The sequence below is a fragment of the Elephas maximus genome, chromosome 15, assembly GCF_024166365.1.
Source record: "Elephas maximus indicus isolate mEleMax1 chromosome 15, mEleMax1 primary haplotype, whole genome shotgun sequence".
In the NCBI taxonomy this organism is placed as follows: Eukaryota; Metazoa; Chordata; class Mammalia; order Proboscidea; family Elephantidae; genus Elephas; species Elephas maximus.
This window is the reverse complement of record NC_064833.1, coordinates 74,118,973-74,138,351: the sequence shown is the minus strand read 5'-3', so window position 1 is coordinate 74,138,351 and position 19,379 is coordinate 74,118,973. Positions and strand designations below refer to the sequence as shown.

The following is a 19,379-nucleotide window of genomic DNA, read 5'->3' as shown; positions in this document are numbered from 1 at the left end:
TGTCTCCGAGCCATCACTGGGAAACTAGTTTTTCCAGAAAATCCGCTAAAAAAAAAATGCAGTCAGATCCCTATCAGAACTGCCTTTGGATTATAACCGCCACCTTGTTCCCTGTAAGGATGAAAGTCTGAGATTTGGATCATATATGCTTGGCTGTAGCTGGTTCTGTGTTTTTAGTCCAATTAGGGGTGGATTTTTGGTCCCTGGGTTTTTTGTGTTTCCTTCTCTCAGGCCGGAAGAGTGGGTTAGGAAAAGACCAAAAGAAAAAAAACGGGGGGGAGCAAAGCCGCCGCGGATCCGGAGCCGTTCTCCCTCTGGCTCAGGAAATTCCAATGGTAATGAAGCCGCCTGGGGAGGGTGGGGGAGGGATCAGAGAGATAGGAGAGTGGCACCTCAGAATATAGCCAGAGTTGCTTGTCTTGCTTGGAATGACTATTTTATCTGAGATTCCCGAGGGGTGTGTCGCCTATGTGTGCTGGCTGTGTGGAGATTGCCCCCGGGGATCTGGCCCACTGAAGCCACGGTCAGATCCTCCGCTGCCAGTCCAAATCCCAGCGTCAAGATTGCCCTGCTGGGACGGTGCACTCCCGACTCCAAAATCAGTCGCTGCCTCCTGGGGACTTCTTGTCCCACCCGCCGCGTAGTCGCGCCACTTCCGCGGACCGGCTGGGCCCCCTCCCGGGGTTAGTTCAGGGGAGTGGAGCATCTCTCTGTGCTTGTGCCTTGACAGCGCCCAGTCAAAAGCCCGGCGGCAAGATTCCCCGGCTGGGACGCTGCTCTCCCAGCTCCAAGACCAGTCACTGCCTCCCAGGGACTTCTCCCACCGGCTGCGTCCCCACGCTGCCCGCGCGAACCGGCTGGGCCCCCTCCCGGGGTGAGTTCAGGGGGTAGGGCTGCACCCCTTGTTTGCACCGTCAGCTCCCCTGGGCCCTGCCCTAAATCGGGCGCCAAAGGTTACCTGACTGGGACGCTGGGTCCAGGCTCCGAAAACAATCGCTGCTTCCCCGTATTTGTTCGTTTTCCGTCTCTAAATCTGTGTTTGTTGTTCAGGGTTCGTAGATTGTTATGTATGTGATCGATTCACTTGTTTTTCCGAGTCTTTGTTGCAAGAGGGATCCGAGGTAGCGTCTACCTAGTCCGCCATCTTTTGAATTTTTCTAATATACTCTTATTATTTAATTAGAAAGCATTGTTTAGATTACAAGTTTTGGAAACCAAACTGGTATAAGCAAAATAAAAATGTATGGGCTTATGTAACAGGGGTATCGAGGGATGTGCCTGCTTTAGGCACAGCTAGATCCAGGAGTATAGTGGGTTATCAAGATACCTTTTTCCTGTCTATGTCTTGGCACTTCTTTCCTATATATGAACTTCTTTTTCAAGCAGGGTCATTTCACATTTCGGGAAAGATGGTGGCTTTATTTATCTAGTGCTGCTATAACAGAAATACCACAAGTGAATGGCTTTAACAAACAGAAATTTATTCTCTCACAGCCTAGGAAGCTAGAAGTCTGAATTCAGGATGCCAGCCCCAAGGGAAGGCTTTCTGTCTCGGCTCTGGGGGAAGGTCCTTATCATCAATCTTCCCCTGGGCCTAGGAGCTTCTCAGTGCAGGGACCCTGAGTCCAAAGGACATGCTCTGTTCCTGGCTCTTCTTGCTTGGTGGTAATGAGATCCGTCTCCTCTTTGCTCTCTTCTCTCTTTTATATCTCAGAAAAGATTGATTCAAGATCCATCCTAATCCTGTAGATTGTGTCCTGCCTTAATAATATAATTGCCTCTAATCCTGCCTCATTAACAGCAGGGAGGTAGGATTTGCAACACATAGGAAAATTACATCAGATCACAAAATGGAGGACAACCACACAATAATGGGAATCATGGCCTAGCCAAGTTGACACACGTTTTAGGGGGACACAATTCAATCCAGAACAATTTTCAGTATAGATTTAGTATTACAGTTCATGAATTTTGCAACCTCTTCAAAGAATGGGCCACTGTCTTGAGAGTTCTCGACAAGGGCCTGAAGAGGGCATTTATTAGCCAGACTCAGGTCATATGCTCCTACTTGTTTGGGATTGTCTTAGTCATTTAGTGCTGCTATAACAGAAATACTACAAATGGATGGCTTTAACAAAGAGAAATTTATTTTCTCACAGTCTAGTAGGCTACAAGTCTAAATTCAGGATGTCAGCTCCAGGGGAAGGTTTTCTCTCTCTGTTGGCTCTGGAGAAAGGCCCTTCTCATTCAGTCTTCCCCCGGACTAGGAACTTTTCCGTTGAGGAACCCTGGGTCCAAAGGACGCTCTCTGCTCCCAGTGCTTCTTTCTTGGTGGTATGAGATCCCCCCTCTCTGCTGGCTTCCCTTTGCTTTTTTCTCTTGTGAGATAAAAGGTGATGCAGGCCACACCCCAGGGAAACTTCCTTTACATTGGATCAGGGATGTGACCTTCGTAAAGGTGTTAGAACCACACCCTAATCCTCTTTAAGAAAAAATTACAATCACAAAATGGAGGACAACAACCACATAATACCTGGGAATCGTGGCCTAACGAAGTTGACACATATATTTTGGGGACACAGTTCAATCCATGACAGGGTTTAACACTACAGACAACCTATGGGCTGTTACACAAAGGGAAGGGTGAGGATGCCTGGCAGGCAGAAGCAACAGATTCCACTCAAGTTGTGGAAATATCTCCAGAATAGCAAAGAATGGTAGGAAACAAAGAAAAGATAATGATAACTATAATACCTACCAATTTTTAAGAACATATCAGACACAATGCTAGGTGAGTTATGTGGATAATTTAATAATTCAAAGGGTTCCATATTATCAGTTCCATTTTAAGAACTTATATAAGTTTACACAGATAATTATGAGTAAGACTAGGATTTAAATCAAAGACTTATTTGTCCTTAAAATCCATAATTTGTGTACTATATTAGGCCATCTCAAAATGGAGTGAACATTATACAAAGAAAACAAATTCTCTGTTGCCAGGCTTTGGTGCCAGATAGTATCAAGTGCCCCCAGTTGTTCCGATTTTGAACCTTCAGTTATTCATTCATACAGTGTTCATGAGGCTTCCATTCTAGTGAGAACAAGAGAAAAAATAATTAAGCAAAAAGTGCTATGAAGAAAATATACAAGAAGGTGATAAACTAGGGGTTTGGTAGTTTAGAGTGGTAGCTAGGAATGACTTAAGCACTAAATGATGTTTGAACAAAAACCCGAATCTCAAGGAGACAACCTAGCTAAGATCTGGGGGAAGAACTGCCCAACAAGTGGAAGTAGATGCACACCAGTCCTGGGAACAAGTGTATCATGTTTGAGAAGTCAAGGCCAGTAGTTTCTATTTCATTGAGAGGATGATGGGTTTTGAGAGTCAGGGACAGAGTCTTGATGATGTAGGGCCATTGGCCATTGTAGGGATTTGAATTTTATTCTGAGTACAATGGAGAAGTCATTGGAAAGTTGAATTACTGCTGCCCATTTGCATCTCGTGCAGCTCTTGCAAATAATATTGCCAAACAGTTGAAGTTTTCACAAGGCAGTAGTGAAGCGAGCCGAGACCAGCTGGCTGGTCTAACCATCTCTCCCTCAGCGTTCTGTGGGAACAGAGAGAAGGCAGTGACCTGGGGAAGCCTTTACCACAAGCATTAGCTCTGACACTGGTTTCCTGAAGACACCCAGGTTTTCTTGTTGCTCCCAGTGAACAAGATTGAGCTAGCAGAAGTGTTTCTAAAATATATCCTCCTGTGGGAAGTCAAATAAGATTCTTGGCTGATTTCCTTCTGCTTATTAAGGAATAGCAGCGTGTGAAGTATTGGACTCAGAAATTTGAACAAAGAACTCTCAGGAGGAGGACATTTGTATCCCTCCCTTCACCTTCCTTATCCTATTTGACTCCCTTTTCTACCTATGGCCTCCTTCTTATTCCCTTTGCCAGGAACCATCATCCCTATCAGCCTCACTTTTTCTGCCTCATTTAAAGGAAATTAATCATTACCAAAACCTTTCATTTTAATACATCCTATTTATTGGCGCAAAACTCCACTGCATGGCACCTGATGAGATAAAACATTCCATTTTAAGGAGAGCTTATACAAGTTTACACAGATAATTAGTGGTTAGGCCAGGATTTAAATCAAAGACTTATTTCTCCTTAAAATCCATAATTTGTGAACTATATTAGGCCATCTCAAAATGGAGTGAACATTGTGCACAGAAAACAAGTTCTCCGTTACCAGGTTTTGGTGTCACATAGTATCAAGTGTTCTGTGTATCAAAGTACTCCTTTCATTTTAGGAAAATATTATTATTAGTATGAAGTCAGCAGTAAAACGCAGAAAAATAAAAGGAAACAAGTTGTTCATTAACTGAGATCATTTATTGTATTTGGGGAGTGACAGCTTTATACTGGATTGTTTTAAGGCTTACGATTTGGGGTCAAGACATGTAAATGGATCATCTTTATTGGAAGAAAAGTGTTCAAAGTAAATGTTCTCTTATGGTGTGCTTTTGTGGATAAAGAATGGGATATGCTTTTTTTAAGAAAATTTTTATAAAAAGCCGAATACATTTCATATAATAAATAGAAGGAAGATGGGACTTCTACTTATGTGGACGAGACCCACCCACCCAGTGCTGTCAAGTCGATTCTATGTGGACGAGACTTGCTACACAAATACCAACCTCGGAGCCGTTTACTTTGGACAGTTTTTCCACCTGAGAAATATCTGGCCAGGAGTATGTGCCTTGTAATAGCAGCTGCATGAAATATGTCACTTCTCTCTACCTCTGCGGGAAAAACAGAAAAGAATCAATGACTATGCTCTGCTGATGTGAGATGGATATGAAGGGTGGCATGGATTTATCGCCATTTCGTGTCTTTAAGTACAGCTATCGGATAGTATGAGAAAACGAAGAACTGCGGACCTCAGCGTTTACATCCTGTCTTGAATCATAGGCATGTACTCCCCACCCCCTTCTCCTTCTTCCCTCAGAAAACACAGTTTCCTATTTCTTGTTTGAATAACAAGGAGGATATTCAAGTTTGAAATGGAAAATTTTGTTCATTCTGTTGACAAGGAGCTGTACAAACCACCTTCAGTTCAACTAGAATATAGGCTTCATAAAATATGAGAAAACAGAAAATAGATAATGCCATTTCCTTAATTTTTTCTGTAGAGAGCTGCAGCTTTTAGAATTATTAAGTGAGGTGATTTATTTTTAAATTAACTAGAACACTTCTAGATGCAGATTTACTTCCTCAATAGCAGTTTTGTATTTGTTTTCCAGCTGAATTTCATTTTTTATAGATTAAAATACATCTGCACTTCTCTCTAAGAGCAGCCATAAACCAAATGTGTATATTCAGTTCCTTACGCTTGTAGATTGAGGGCACAGAGCTATCCACGTTGTAAATTCTATTTTGTATGAGAAGTGATTTTTCAATGGTAGGACAAAAAACAACTAAGCCTACAAAGAGTTTGGATTAGTTTATAATGCTTTATAGTTTTGTAGATTTCTTTTCTTTGTGTTAAATATGTAAAGGATCTAACATTTAAAAAATATAATTTATAAAGTATCAAACTCTCACACAAAGTAAAATGAAAGTAATTGCTGGAAACTTGAGTGGCATTGGTGTTTCCACGGTAGAAATGCTTACCTTCTGAGCATGACACTTGGATTCATTTGCCAGCTAATGCACTTCGTATCCAGCCAGCACTCATCTGCCAGTGATGGCTTGCATGTTGCTATGATGCTGAACAGGTTTTAGCAGAGCTTCCAGACTAATACAGACTAGGAAGAAAGGCCTGGAGGTCTAGTTCTGAAAATCAGCCAGTGAAAACCCAGTGTATCACAATGATCCAATCTGCAACCAATCATGGGAATGGTGTAGGACTAGGCGGCATTTTGTTGTGTTGGGCACGGGGTCACCATAAGTCAGGGTCCAGCTCAGTGGCAGCTAATAACAACAACACTTATGCAACAGACAGTGCCTACCAAGTACTAGGGACAGCACCACATGCTGGGGAGGACAGTAGACATGATTGCTGCTCTCTAAGAGTGTTTCGTCTTTGGGAATGATAAACATCAAATGAAAATTTGCGCTTATAATTAATAGCAACCCAAATCAGATTATGGAGAAGTGTAAGGTGCTATGCATGTGCATAAGAAGGCTGTCAAACTTAGTTGGGGGAAGGATGGGAAGGTGGTTGGAGGTTTCAGGGAAGAATTCTTTGAGGAAGTAACCCTTAAGCTGAGATTTAAAAGAAGAGTTGGAGTTACTGGAGGTAAAGGTTTGGAAAAGAGCGGGTATTTTCTAGCAGCGGTAACAGCATGTGTGAAAATCCTGAAGGAGAGAGGAGAGATTGAAAGGTTGTTATGGTTGGAGACTAGGATTCAAGAGGAAAAGGGGCATGAAAGAGGATCAACATACCTTCCTTTACCATCCAGTTCTTCTTCAACTTCCTTTAACCCAGGCTTCACTCATGACACACTTCAGCTCCTTTTCCCTTTGCAAGCATGGTATAACTATTTAGGGACTCCCTCAATTTATCTCCCTGCAGGAAGCCTTCAGTTATAGCCTCAGCTGGAATTAATTACTCCCTTCTTTAAAAGTTAATGGCCTTGATCTCGTATGTTTTATTTTGACTCGTGTGTTATTTACCTGCATGCCTTCCCCATTGCAAACTGTGGTGGAAACCAGGTCGTCGTTCCCCACTGGGCTTTGTACCCACTTAAAAAAAAAAAAAAAATTACCCACTAAGCACCATAAAAATAGTTGAATTAAATTTAAAATCAGATCAATGGTCTTCCTTTGTGTGGTATTATCTTTTTATCAGATTTACTCTGGTATCCACCCTACTTTGTTTTATATCTGGCAAATTCAAGGCCATCTGAGGGGTGCAGATGTAGACCCTGTTGGAGACCTGTCTCAAGTATATTCGTCAGCGTAGCCAAGGTTCGTAAATTTCACATGAGACAAGATCAGATAAAGTTGAAACTCTAATGACACTTTGGAGAGCAATGTGTCTTTTCTTTACTAGAAAAATACTATTATTAAACTCTATCACCATTGCTTTACTGAAAATATGATAGAACTGTGTAAACATTATACATGTAACCATATTTAATTTACCTGGACTTATCTGAATTTACACTAATCCATTTGCCCTTGATATGTTGTAATTATAACTAATATTTATTTTATTTTTACCTTAAAGAAACTTCTAATGCGATGTTCTGTATCAAACAAGTAGTTTTCATTTGATAAAGGCAACAAATGAGATTGAATTACTTATCTATGAGTTTTCATATTTTGGTGACAAGTTATTTATTGGGATACCATTTATCAAGCATGAGTAGAGACTCTGTCTGACTAGTAGAACAAATAAAAGCATCTTCAAAAAGAATTGAAGAGAATTACCTGTATCTCAAACTAAGAAAAGCTATTGTTTCCACAAAACCAAAGGGAAGATCAAAGTACTTTGTGCTCAGAATGTTCTTAGAATAAATGAGGCTGAAAATATCAAAAAAGAAAATAAGCATACCCTGAGGAGTCAGTTAGGAAAATATAGTCTGTGAGGGAAAATTGTCAGTACTTATGGAAGCAAGATTGATTTTTATTTTTAACTGCTGACTTTTCTAGCTGGTCACAAGGACAGTCCGTCTTAAAAATATATTCACGGCATCCTAGTCAAGCTTTTCCAGAAAAAAATTTTTTTTTTCCTATTGCTTTGTTTTGTTCCTTTTCTCTTACATATCAGACATCTTTTGTTCTGTGGATGTATAATGGATGGTGAGTAAATGATGATAAAAGGTCCTTCAGAGCTTTACCTCTACACCAGTTAGGACATTTAGCTTGGATTCAGAATTTTTTATACAAAAGACAGGATTCTGACTTGGAAGAAATTAATATGGATTTACTGAAACTCATGAGTTATGTGAAGAATAGAGCATTGTGTTTGTAAAATTGCCTACCTAGTTACGTGGACCACAGAACTTCAACTGAGGGCAAGGATCTCTCTCATATAGGTTCAAGTTTGTGAAATTCCGTCAGTTATTAAGGAAGATAATCAGACATACCTTAGCTTGGCTTTTGTTAATTTAAGCCAGAGTGACCCCAGTTTTGGTTGCTTTGGACATTTCCTCTCCGTTCTTTCCTGTCACACTTCAAAAGTCCTCTTGTCTTCCCACATCCCCTAAGTTAGTCTTTTTCTTTATACTCCCTTATATACCTCTATTATAGCATTTAATGTACCATTCTTTATTCTTTGTTTTTGTGTCTGTTTCCCCTTTTACCTTGTCTTTTTCTTTTTTGTTTGCCCATTGCTGACAATCTATTAATAAATGATTAGTAAATGTTTGTATGTATATAAATGTCCAAGAGTCAGGCCAACCAAACCAGGATACAGAAATAAATGGTGGTGGGTTCCTGACTAACATGACTTCAACACAACATGTGAAGAATGGCAAGGTCCCTAATGTCAGTGCTGCATGGGTCTTCCCGGCCACTTCGTTCTCTTTGTGAAGTGTTCATTATGGTTTGAGAATATTTTTTGTGTACTCATATGCAAGTAGAGGAATGTGCATGGCATTTGGGGATACAGAGATGAGTCAGACAGTACGCCCTTGAGAATCTTAAATGAGAGGCAAGCAGGTTGTTTTAAACTATGCTAGTCAGCAGTACAAATCCACCAGGCACTCCTTGGAAACTCTACGGGGCAGTTCTGCGCTGTCCTGTAGGGTTACTATGAGTTGGAATCAACTCGATGGCAAAGAAGTTTTTTGTTTGTTTAGTAAACACCATGGTAGAGGTAACAGGATTCCCAGGGAGCACAGAAGAGCACATAGGAAGGACTGAGCCATTCAGAAATTGAGGCAGTTCTTACAGATGACTAGTTGGCCAGGTGAGGGAGGATTGAGAAGCTATTTCACTGGGAGAGGACTGTATGACCAAAGGCATTGCAGAGCTATAATGGATGGGGAGGGACAGAAGGTTATGCAGGTGGGGTGGGTAGGAGTTGAGGCTTAAGCCTGTTAGTGAGGTGATTCCGTTGTGGTTTTAAGCAGAGATGTGTTTTAAAATGAACCCTGTGGTGGTACCATTGAAGACAAGTTTGGGGTGATAACAAGACTAGACAGTGTCGGAGAGACTGATTAGGAAACTATTAAAATAGTCCAGGTAAATGATTATAAGAACCCTAAACAGATAGAAATGGAGATGGAGAAGGAGGCATAAATTTGAGAAATATTTTGGAAGCAGAAAAAGAAAGAAAAAGCCTTCTTGATTTAAGTAATGGTGGTTGAGGCAGAGACGGAAACCCTGGTGGTGTAGTGGTTAAGTGCTACGGCTGCAAACCAAAGGGTAGGCAGTTCAAATCCACCAGGTGCTCCTTGGAAACTCTATGGGGCGGTTCTACTCTGTCCTATAGGGTCGCTATGAGTCGGAATTGACTCGACGGCACTGGGTTTGGTTTTGGTTTTGGAGGCAGAGACGGAGATCAGTATCTGAAATAGTGAGGAAACTAGAGGAGAAGTTTGTTCAGAATTGGGGGTGGGAGGGAGTAGCTGAATACTGAATCCAGTTGGGTTTGAGGTGTTGGATTGGCATCAAAGAGACTAAAAGTCACGAACATAGAGGTGATAGTTAAAACCAGAATAATAAATGAGATTGCTTAGAGCATATTACCAATGAAAAAGAGATGAAGTAAATTACCCAAAGGCAGGCAATTAACAATGACGGAGCTAAGACTCAAAACTAAATATTTCCTGTCCCCAAAGCATGTGCTTGTATGGCAGCACCACATTGCCTCTGTGCAGCAGTGAGTGATCCCAGTATTAATGTCTGTGACCTGGGAAAACGAGTTAATTCAATTTTAATCACGTACCATAAGACAGACCCCCACGTGTCTGTCAGTTTGTCGTACTGTGGGGGCTTGTGTGTTTCTGCGATGCTGGAAGCTATGCCACTGGTATTCAGATACCAGCAGGGTCACCCATGGAGGATAGGTTTCAGCGGAGCTTCCAGACTAAGACAGACTAGGAAGAAGGACCTGACAGTCTACTTCTGAAAAGCATTAGCCAGTGAAAACCTTATGAGTAGCAGCAGAACATTGTCTGATATAGTGCTGGAAGATGAGCCCCTCAGGTTGGAAGGCACTCAAAAGATGACTGGGGAAGAGCTGCCTCCTCAAAGTAGAGTCGACCTTAATGACGTGGATGGAATAAAGCTTTCGGGACCTTCATTTGCTGATGTGGCACGACTCAAAATCAGAAGAAACAGCTGCAAACATCTGTTAATAATCAGAACCTGAAATGTACGAAATATGAATCTAGGGAAATTGGAAGTCGTAAAAAATGAAATGGAACACATAAACATCGATATCCTAGGCATTAGTGAGCTGAAATGGACTGGTATTGGCCATTTTGAATCAGACAATCATATAGTCTACTATGCTGGGAATGACAACTCGAAGAGGAATGGTGTTGCATTCATTGTCAAAAAGAACGTTTCAAGATCTATCCTGAAGTATAACGCTGTCAGTGATAGGATAATATCCATAGGCCTACAAGGAAGACCAGTTAATACGACTATTATTCAAATTTATGCACCAACCACTAGGGCCAAAGATGAAGAAATAGAAGATTTTTATCAGCGGCTACAGTCTGAAATTGATCGAACATGTAATCAAGATGCATTGATAATTACTGGCGATTGGAATGAGAAAGTTGGAAACAAAGAAGAAGAATCAGTAGTTAGAAAATATGGCCTTGATGATAGAAACAATACCAGAGATTGAATGATAGAATTTTGCAAGACCAACGACTTCTTCATTGCATATACCTTCTTTCACCAACATAAATGGCGATTATACACATGGATCTCACCAGATGGAACACACAGAAATCAAACTGACTACATCTGTGGAAAGAGAAGATGGAAAAGCTCAATATCATCAGTCAGAACAAGGCCAGGGGCCGACTGTGGAACAGACCATCAATTGCTCATATGCAAGTTCAAGCTGAAACTGAAGAAAATCAGAGCAAGTCCACCAGAGCCAAAATATGACCTTGAGTACATCCCACCTGAATTTAGAGACCATCTGAAGAATAGATTTGACGCATTGAACACTAGTGACTGAAGATCAGACGAGTTGTGGAATGACATCAAGGACATCATCCATGAAGAAAGCAAGAGGACACTGAAAAGACAGGAAAGAAAGAAAAGACCAAGGTGAATGTCAGAGGAGACTCTGAAACTTGCTCTTGATCGTTGAGCAGCTAAAGCAAAAGGAAGAATTGATGAAGTAAAAGAACTGAACAGAAGATATCAAAGGGCCTCTTGAGAAGAAAAAGTAAAGTATTATAATGACATGTGCAAAGAGCTGGAGATGGAAAACCAAAAGGGAAGAACACGCTTGGTGTTTCTCAAGCTGAAAGAACTGAAGAAAAAATTCAAGCCTAGAGTTGCAATAGTGAAGGATTCCATGGGGAAAATATTAAAAGACACAGGAAGCATCAAAAGAAGATGGAAGGAATACACAGAGTCATTGTACCAAAAAGAATTAGTCGATATTCAACCATTTCAAGAGGTGGCATATGATCAGAAACTGATGGTACTGAAGGAAGAAGTCCAAGTTGCTCTGAAGGCATTGGTGAAAAACAAGGCTCCAGGAATTGATGGAGTATCAATTGAGATGTTTCAACAAACAGGTGCAGCGCTGAAGGTACTCACTCGTCTATGCCAAGAAATATGGAAGACAGCTTCCTGGCCAACTGACTGGAAGAGATCCATATTTATGCCTATTCCCAAGAAAGGTGATCCAACTGAATGCGGAAATTATAGAACAATATCATTAATATCACACGCAAGCAAAACTCTGCTGAAGATCATTCAAAAACGGCTGCAGCAGTATATTGACAGGAAACTGCCAGAAATTCAGGCCAGTTTCAGAAGAGGACATGGAACCAGGGATATCATTGCCGATGTCAGATGGATCCTGGCTGAAAGCAGAGAATACCAGAAGGATGTTTACCTGTGTTTTATTGTTTATGCATTTGACTGTGTGGATCATATCAAACCATGGATAACACTGCGAAGAATGGGTATTCCAGAACACTTAATTGTGCTCATGAGGAACTTTTACATAGATCAAGAGACAGAACAAGGGGATACTGATTGGTTTAAAGTCAGGAAAGTTGTACGTCAGGGTTGTATTCTTTCACCATACCTATTTAATCTGTATGCTGAACAAATAATACGAGAAGCTGGACTGTGAAGAAGAATGGGGCATCAAGATTGGAGGAAGACTCATTAACAACCTGCGTTATACAGATGACACAACCTTGCTTGCTGAAAGTGAAGAGGACTTGAAGCTCTTACTAATGAAGATCAAAGACCACAGCCTTCCGTGTGGATTACACCTCAACATAAAGAAAATAAAAATCCTCACAATTGGGCCAATGAGCAACATCATGATAAATGGAGAAAAGATTGAAGTTGTCAAGGATTTCATTTTACTTGGATCCACAATCAATAGCCATGGAAGCCGCAGTCAAGAAATCAAAAGACACATAGCATTAGGCAAATCTGCTGCAAAGGACCTCTTCAAAGTGTTGAAGAGCAAAGATGTCACCCTGAAGACTAAGGTGCGCCTGACCCGAGCTGTGGTATTTTCAGTCGCATCATATGCATGTGAAAGCTGGACAATGAATAAGGAAGACCGAAGAAGAGTTGACACCTTTGAATTGTGGTATTGGCGAAGAATATTGAATATACCGTGGACTGCCAAAAGAATGAACAAATCTGTCTTAGAAGAAGTACAACCAGAATGCTCCTTAGAAGCAAGGATGGCGAGACTGCATCTTGAATACTTTGGACATGTTGTCAGGAGGGATCAGTCCCTGGAGAAGGACATCATGCTTGGCAGGGTACAGGGTCAGCGGAAAAGAGGAAGATCCTCAACGAGGTGGATTGACACAGTGGCTGCAACAATGAGCTGAAGCATAACAATGATCGTAAGGATGACACAGGACTGGGCAGTGTTTCGTTCTGTTGTGCATGGGGTCGCTATGAGTTGGAACCGACTCAACGGCACCTAACAACAACAGCAGCATCATAAGAGAGTTATGTACAGTGCAAAATATGTGGAAGCTTATATGAAGAAGAAATGGGAATTTAAAAGTTTTAATGGACAGTCAAGTGTTCTGCTTTGTTTTGTTTTTTCTGAAAAGGGACAGTTCCATAGCTGTAGAACCAGAAAGGAAGACGTGACAAAGATAAGAGTGGAAGAAAAGGTTAGAAGGGATTGAAATACTTGGAGCCTTATTGTTACTTGCAAACAAAAGAAGATGCTACTAGAGTGTGACAGTGAAACGAACTCACTGATGTATTTCTGCCCTTGTAATGAAGGTGCCGCATGTAACATTACATATTACCAGGGAAGAGGAATTTATCTGCCTCAATTATAAATGCCATCAAAATGCATTGTCATCCATGTTCTTTACTACAAATTCCAAGCCAAAGTATCTAAAGATGCATTATATAATTACATAATATCAAAATATATACTGTATTCATATATTATGATAATATATAAACCAAAATCAAACCTGTTGCCGTTGAGTCGATTCCGACTCACAGTGACCCCATGGGACAGAGAAGAGCTGCCCCATAGGGTTCCCAAGGAGCACCTGGTGAATTCAAACTGCTGACCTTTTGGTTAGCAGCCAAACTCTTAACTACTACACCACCAGTATATTAATATAATATAATAATTATATATTATAATTAAATACATAGTTTTCATAGAATAAAACTTAATGGCATTTTTTCATTTAAGTCTATTCAAATAAGACATTTTAATCATGCAAAATTGAAAGCATACAGTATTATTCCATTCATAGCATGTGTCATACACTTGTGTACACATTAATAATTTCAAAGCTTCTTGTATGTGTTTCAGTTTCTATAAACTTTGAGCTCCATCTACTTGAGATATCAGTGAACCCAGATATAAAATTAAACACGTTCAGAAAACACAGTGGAGGATAAGAGATAGATGAATCCCTTGCTAGTCTTAAGAAGAAGGATTTTCTCTAAATCTCATAAGACATTCATTGCATTTCTCACGAGGCAAATGAGAAAAGAAAGTATATTTCACAGACAAAATGCTGTTTAGATCATGGAAAAATTCTCTGTTAGTTTGTGTTAAATAATGAATTTCTGTAGTGATATGAGTGGCAAGCAAATGGAAGGTTAGCAGTCAGGAAAGGCCTGCTACCTCTGTATTTTGGAGGACGGGGAGTGGCCGCACTTGGATTCTTCTTCCCACTCTTCCATTGACTAGCTGTGGGACGTGGGGCAAGCTCTTAGTGTCTCTGAGCCTTGGTTTCCTTTTCTGTCCGTTGATGCTCCACAGGCTTTTGTAAGTGTGTACTGAGAGGAGGACGTATAGTCTTCACTGTTTGTCTACTGTAGGGGCAAATGTATGATTATAAAGACTTGTATCTAGAGGTGAGTTCATGGATTTTCCTGCAGAGGAACTTAGAGAACAAAATTAGCATCAAGGACTTCTCCAGGGTGCTCTGAGCTGGGTAGCTGGTCTCACTGCCAGTGGAGAAGACATGTAAGGAACTCATATAAAACAGCTGTGCAAAATGGAGCTGGAGGGTCCCTTATTTGTGCACAGAGATTCTCCTGAGAATAACACAGATACGCCATTTGATTCTTCTATCGTAAATAACTACCCAGAAGTGCAGACAGCAGCAGCTGGGGGTTAGCCCAAAGACCCAATGCATAGTTCCCAAATCTGCTATGAACAAGTTTGCAGAAGTTTTACAAGTACCTCCAGTGAGAGTATGAGGTAGTGACTTTTTCTACAATGTGTAATTGAAAGTCAGTTGGAAAGTATGACATTCAGGTCTATGGTGATAAAACCTGGCACGCTTCTTTAGGCCGTTCCAAAAAAAAGTTGAAATACAAATCGAGGAGACTGCACCTGACAAACTTGTCATTCTTATAGAGCTGGAGGCTTAGTGTTTAAAAGCTACGGCTGCTAACCAAAAGGTCACCAGTTTGAATCCACCAGCTGCTCCTTGGAAACCCTATGGGGGCAGTTCTACTCTGTCCTATAGGACCACTATGAGTTGGAATTGACTCAATGGCAGTGGGTTTGATTTGGTTTGTATGTTGCTGGAAAAATAAAATATGAGTCTCCCATCAAAAACAGTACTTAATGCCAAAGAGTTGTTCAGTAAGTGTATGTGAAGGGCTTGGTGCCAGGAACCAGAGAGCTGGCCTGGAGCCCTGTAGTGCCCAGCTGTAGTCATACTGTATTCTTCTTCACATTCCTAGAGTCCCCAGTACACAGACAGCCTTTCCCATTCTTACCACTTCTGGGTTAGGAATTTCAGTCCTACCGTTTTCTGTATTTAAAACCTTTTAGCTTCATGTCTATTCAGTCTGTCTTTTGGTTTCTAGTTGACACATAACCTTAAAGTATCGCTTACTGTGATGTGGTCCCCCGTGCATGACTGTTATGTAACTCACACCACATGAGGCTTGCTGTCCTGGTCTGTACCCTGTTTACTAAGGTGGGTACATTTGCATGTTTGGATGTCAGGCAGTATAGATTGTTATATGGTTTCTAAATCCTTGTTCACAATTTCCCAAGTCTGTGAACCACACCTTGGGTGGTACTGAGCTAGAAGATACAGTCTGGGATTAAAAAAAATTGCTGCTTAGAGCTGCAGCTTTGGCCTTTCCTGTATATGTGTGTGTTCCTGAAGTAGGAGAGAGAAGTAGAAAGTGAGTCAAGGGCAGATGCTGAGGTAGAATGTCCTAGCCAGTGTCCTCTAGAGGAGCAGAACCAGATTTTATGTATATAATCATATATATATATATAATTTTATAGATTATATATGTATATATATTATATACATAAAATATATATAATTTTATAGATTGTATGTATATACATGGAAATCCTGGTGGTGTAGTGGTTAAGTGCTATGGCTGCTAACCAAAGGGTCAGCATTTTGAATCTGCCAGGCGCTCCTTGGAAACTCTATGGGGCAGTTCTACTCTGTCATATAGGGTCGCTATGAGTCAGAATCAGCTCAATGGCACTGGGTTTGGTTTGGATATGTGTACATATATACATTAATAATTTTATAGGTTGTATATATAAAATATGTAATTTAGATTTTATATGTATTATAATATATATAGATATTATGAAGATTTTACATATATGTAAAACCAGATTTTACATATGTAAATCGAGAGATTAATTTACTTCAAGGAATTGGCTGACATGATTGTGAGGCTGGCAAGTGCTAGCTCTGTAGGTCAGGTGATGGGAAGAGTGAGGTAAGGGCTCTGCTGAAATATCTGTTTATAGTCTGGAGCCAGAACACGCCCCAAGGAAACTCTCTTTTTTGCTCACTGAATGATTGATTACATTACATTAGATTACATTGTGGGAAATAATTATATTACGGTGTATTATGTTACATCATGGAAGGTAATCTGCTTTACTTAAGGTCAACTGATTTAGTCACATTTTTTTTTTTTTTAAACTATGAGACTACTAGGCAACTTGGCCAAACCACTGGCGCCATCACCTAGCCAAGTTGACACATAAAATTAACCATCACAGAAGGGGAGCAAACTTGCCTTGTGTCCGGGTGAAGAAGTTTCATTGGAAACGACACTGGGAACAGGGCCACATGATAGTGGAAAGGTAGCTATAGTGTGACTGAGACAGGCTGGGAGAGCTGGCATCTGAAGCTTCTGTATTCCCACAAAGGAAAGTCAGCTGGTGGCAGGTTCCTCAGATACTTAGCAGGGAAGGAGGAACGTGCCCACACCTCATGTGCACTAGAACACAAGTGCCTTGAGGGAAGGAGATTTGTCTCTTGTTTACCACAGCATTTCTAAAACAGAATCTTTGCTTTGTACCTAAGTCAATACAAATACATAATTGTTGGGTTAATTGAATGAAGGTATTAAGAACATATCCGTGTGTCCAGAAAGCCATAGTGTGCATTTAGTATTTCTATTACTCTCAAGGTCCTGCGAATGAATGCCACAGGGATTTCAGGGAGGTTAGACAGATTTCATAGTAATGCATCGGCAATATCAACAAGGAAAAAAAAACTTTTTTTTTTTTTAAGTCTCTCATCATTTTCTCTTTACTGCTAGCCAACAAAGTGTAGCAGAACCCATGGCAAATAGGCTCTCTTGGTGTTTATCTCTCTTTTCTCTTCCTGTCCATTTCTTTCTCCTCTCTTTCCTCTTGCTCCTCACTCCAGGAAAGTAAGTAGCTTTGCATAGCTTAAGTTCTATGATCTAAATGGGTTGTTCTTCTTCTTACCCTTAGAATTCTCCATATGGCTTAAAAACTCTTCATCCCCTTTGCCTAATACCCGCTTGTCCTAGTGTGATTACTACTGGGCTTTGCAGCTTTCTAGATCACTCATCACACTGTGTGATTGTGGTTACCTACTCATTCTACTCTCTTTCAAACTACACTGTAGGTTCTTGGTGGGGAAATGTTGCCTTTTTTACCCTTTTATCTCCAGCAATTGCCCCAGCATTTGGCTTACTAAGTATTTGTTTATTGTGTGAGTAAACTCTAGAGTTTAGATATGTGCCCGTTTGGGTCCCTGAGAGGAAAATAGATGACCCAGGAAAGTATGCAGAATGAGAATAGCAAGGAGAGGCAAAATCCTCAGAAAACCAAAATTTAAGGGATAAGTGAGGAAGAGGAGCCCAGAGAGGAGACAGAAGTGGTAAGGTTAGACAGAAGAGTGCGTGAAGAGCAATTGCAAAGGACTAGGGGAACAGAGAATTTGAAGGAGCAGGTGATCAAAAGTGGTATATATAAGACTTCAGGAAAATGGTGCCTGGAAAATGGCCATGAGGTTTGGCCAATGCAAGACCATTGGCCTCATTAAGGAGGATGCCTCTAGAAGCATACTGGGCAGAGATCTGAGTGTGTTCAGCTAAGATGAGAATGTTGACTTCTCTGGGAGAAACAATGACTGGAAGTAGAGGGGATTATTAGACAGGATCTTGAAGGGACATGGAATCTATGAAGATTTACTTATTTTTAATTGGAAAGAAGGACTCAGTAGCACATGAGCTTATGCCTTCTTAACCATACTGATTTTCATTATATACTTATATTATTTGCTTATTGATTCATTTAACAAATATTTGCTGAGCAGCTGCTCTGTGTCAGCAGTTTTCCAGGCACCAGGCAAATGGTGGTAAACATGGCATAATCCTGCCCTCATGGAGAGTACTTTAAATTTCAAATATTTCTTTAAAACTTACCCTTGAATGGTCGCATAATTTGAAGAATGTAATCAGTGTCACTGAATTGTACGTGTAGAAATTGTTGAATTGGTGTATGTTCTCAAAAACAATACAAAAAATTGATAATAATTAAAAAAAAAAAAAGGCTTACCCTTGATCTGTTTACTCATCAGATGAATGAAGTTACCAAAAAAACAAGGAGCCCTGAGGAAGCATCAGTTACTTAACGTATTTGACATATCGTATTCTCTGTCTCCAGATTCCACTAATGACGTCTTTCTAATGTCTGTGTATCTGTAATTTCTAACCATATTGCATTTTCCCTGACCTTCCTTCTGCAGCAGATGTCTACAGTTATTTATAAGATGAGACTCATTTCTGAATTGTTGTCTGCTTTAATATCTGAGAAGACTGTGACAATGCCATACTGCTTCAGCTGATTTTAATTAAGCACTTTAAAAGGTTAATATAGGACAGAGTCCTGATTTGTTTAGTCTTGTTTTTCAGGCAGTTATATTTTTCCTATTCTAACTAAAGTTCCTAAGAGAAACAGGGAGAATATGTTTAACGATAAACACATCATCTTTTTTAATGCACATATTTATTTTATAATGGAGATAGTATGTTATGCTTGGCAATTTCTTTCTTGACCAATGGCTAATATTAGTGATAGACGATTTTCAATATTTTTTGGCACAGAATCTTTCTTGAAAGAAGATGCATTTTCCTTGGAAATGGTTTAGAGCTGCCATCCATCAATAAATGCTTTTTTTTTTTTTTTTGAAATTTAAGTATTCCTTTATTTATTTGACTACAAGGTATTGAGCACTCACTATGTGTAAGGCACTATGTGAGATGATGAGGTAACAAAGTATACATTGTTTCCGTCTCCAGGGTGACTAGTGAGAGAGAGAAACATGTAAATGCATCCTTACAATACAAGAAAGTAGACAGTACAGTAAAAGGAAGTACAAGGTACTATATAGAAGAGATGGCTGGCTGAGGATACTGAGAATGTTTGAGACAGGAGCTGACAGTG

The 19,379-nt window shown here is 40.3% G+C and overlaps 1 protein-coding gene across 3 annotated transcripts in view; it reads left to right on the top strand.

The window, feature by feature from the left end:
• Positions 1-19,379, top strand: part of PREX2 (phosphatidylinositol-3,4,5-trisphosphate dependent Rac exchange factor 2) — a 377,098-nt gene that overhangs the window by 272,484 nt on the left and 85,235 nt on the right. Inside the window, exon 36 of one of the 3 annotated variants that reach the window (XM_049853517.1) lies at positions 4,602-5,085. The exons of the other annotated variants lie outside the window; for them this stretch is intronic. Within the exon in view, the coding sequence (XP_049709474.1) occupies positions 4,602-4,767 (166 nt within the window). The 3' untranslated portion in view covers positions 4,768-5,085. Of the gene's footprint in view, positions 1-4,601; positions 5,086-19,379 lie in introns of those variants that run through there. 3 annotated transcript variants of the gene reach the window in all.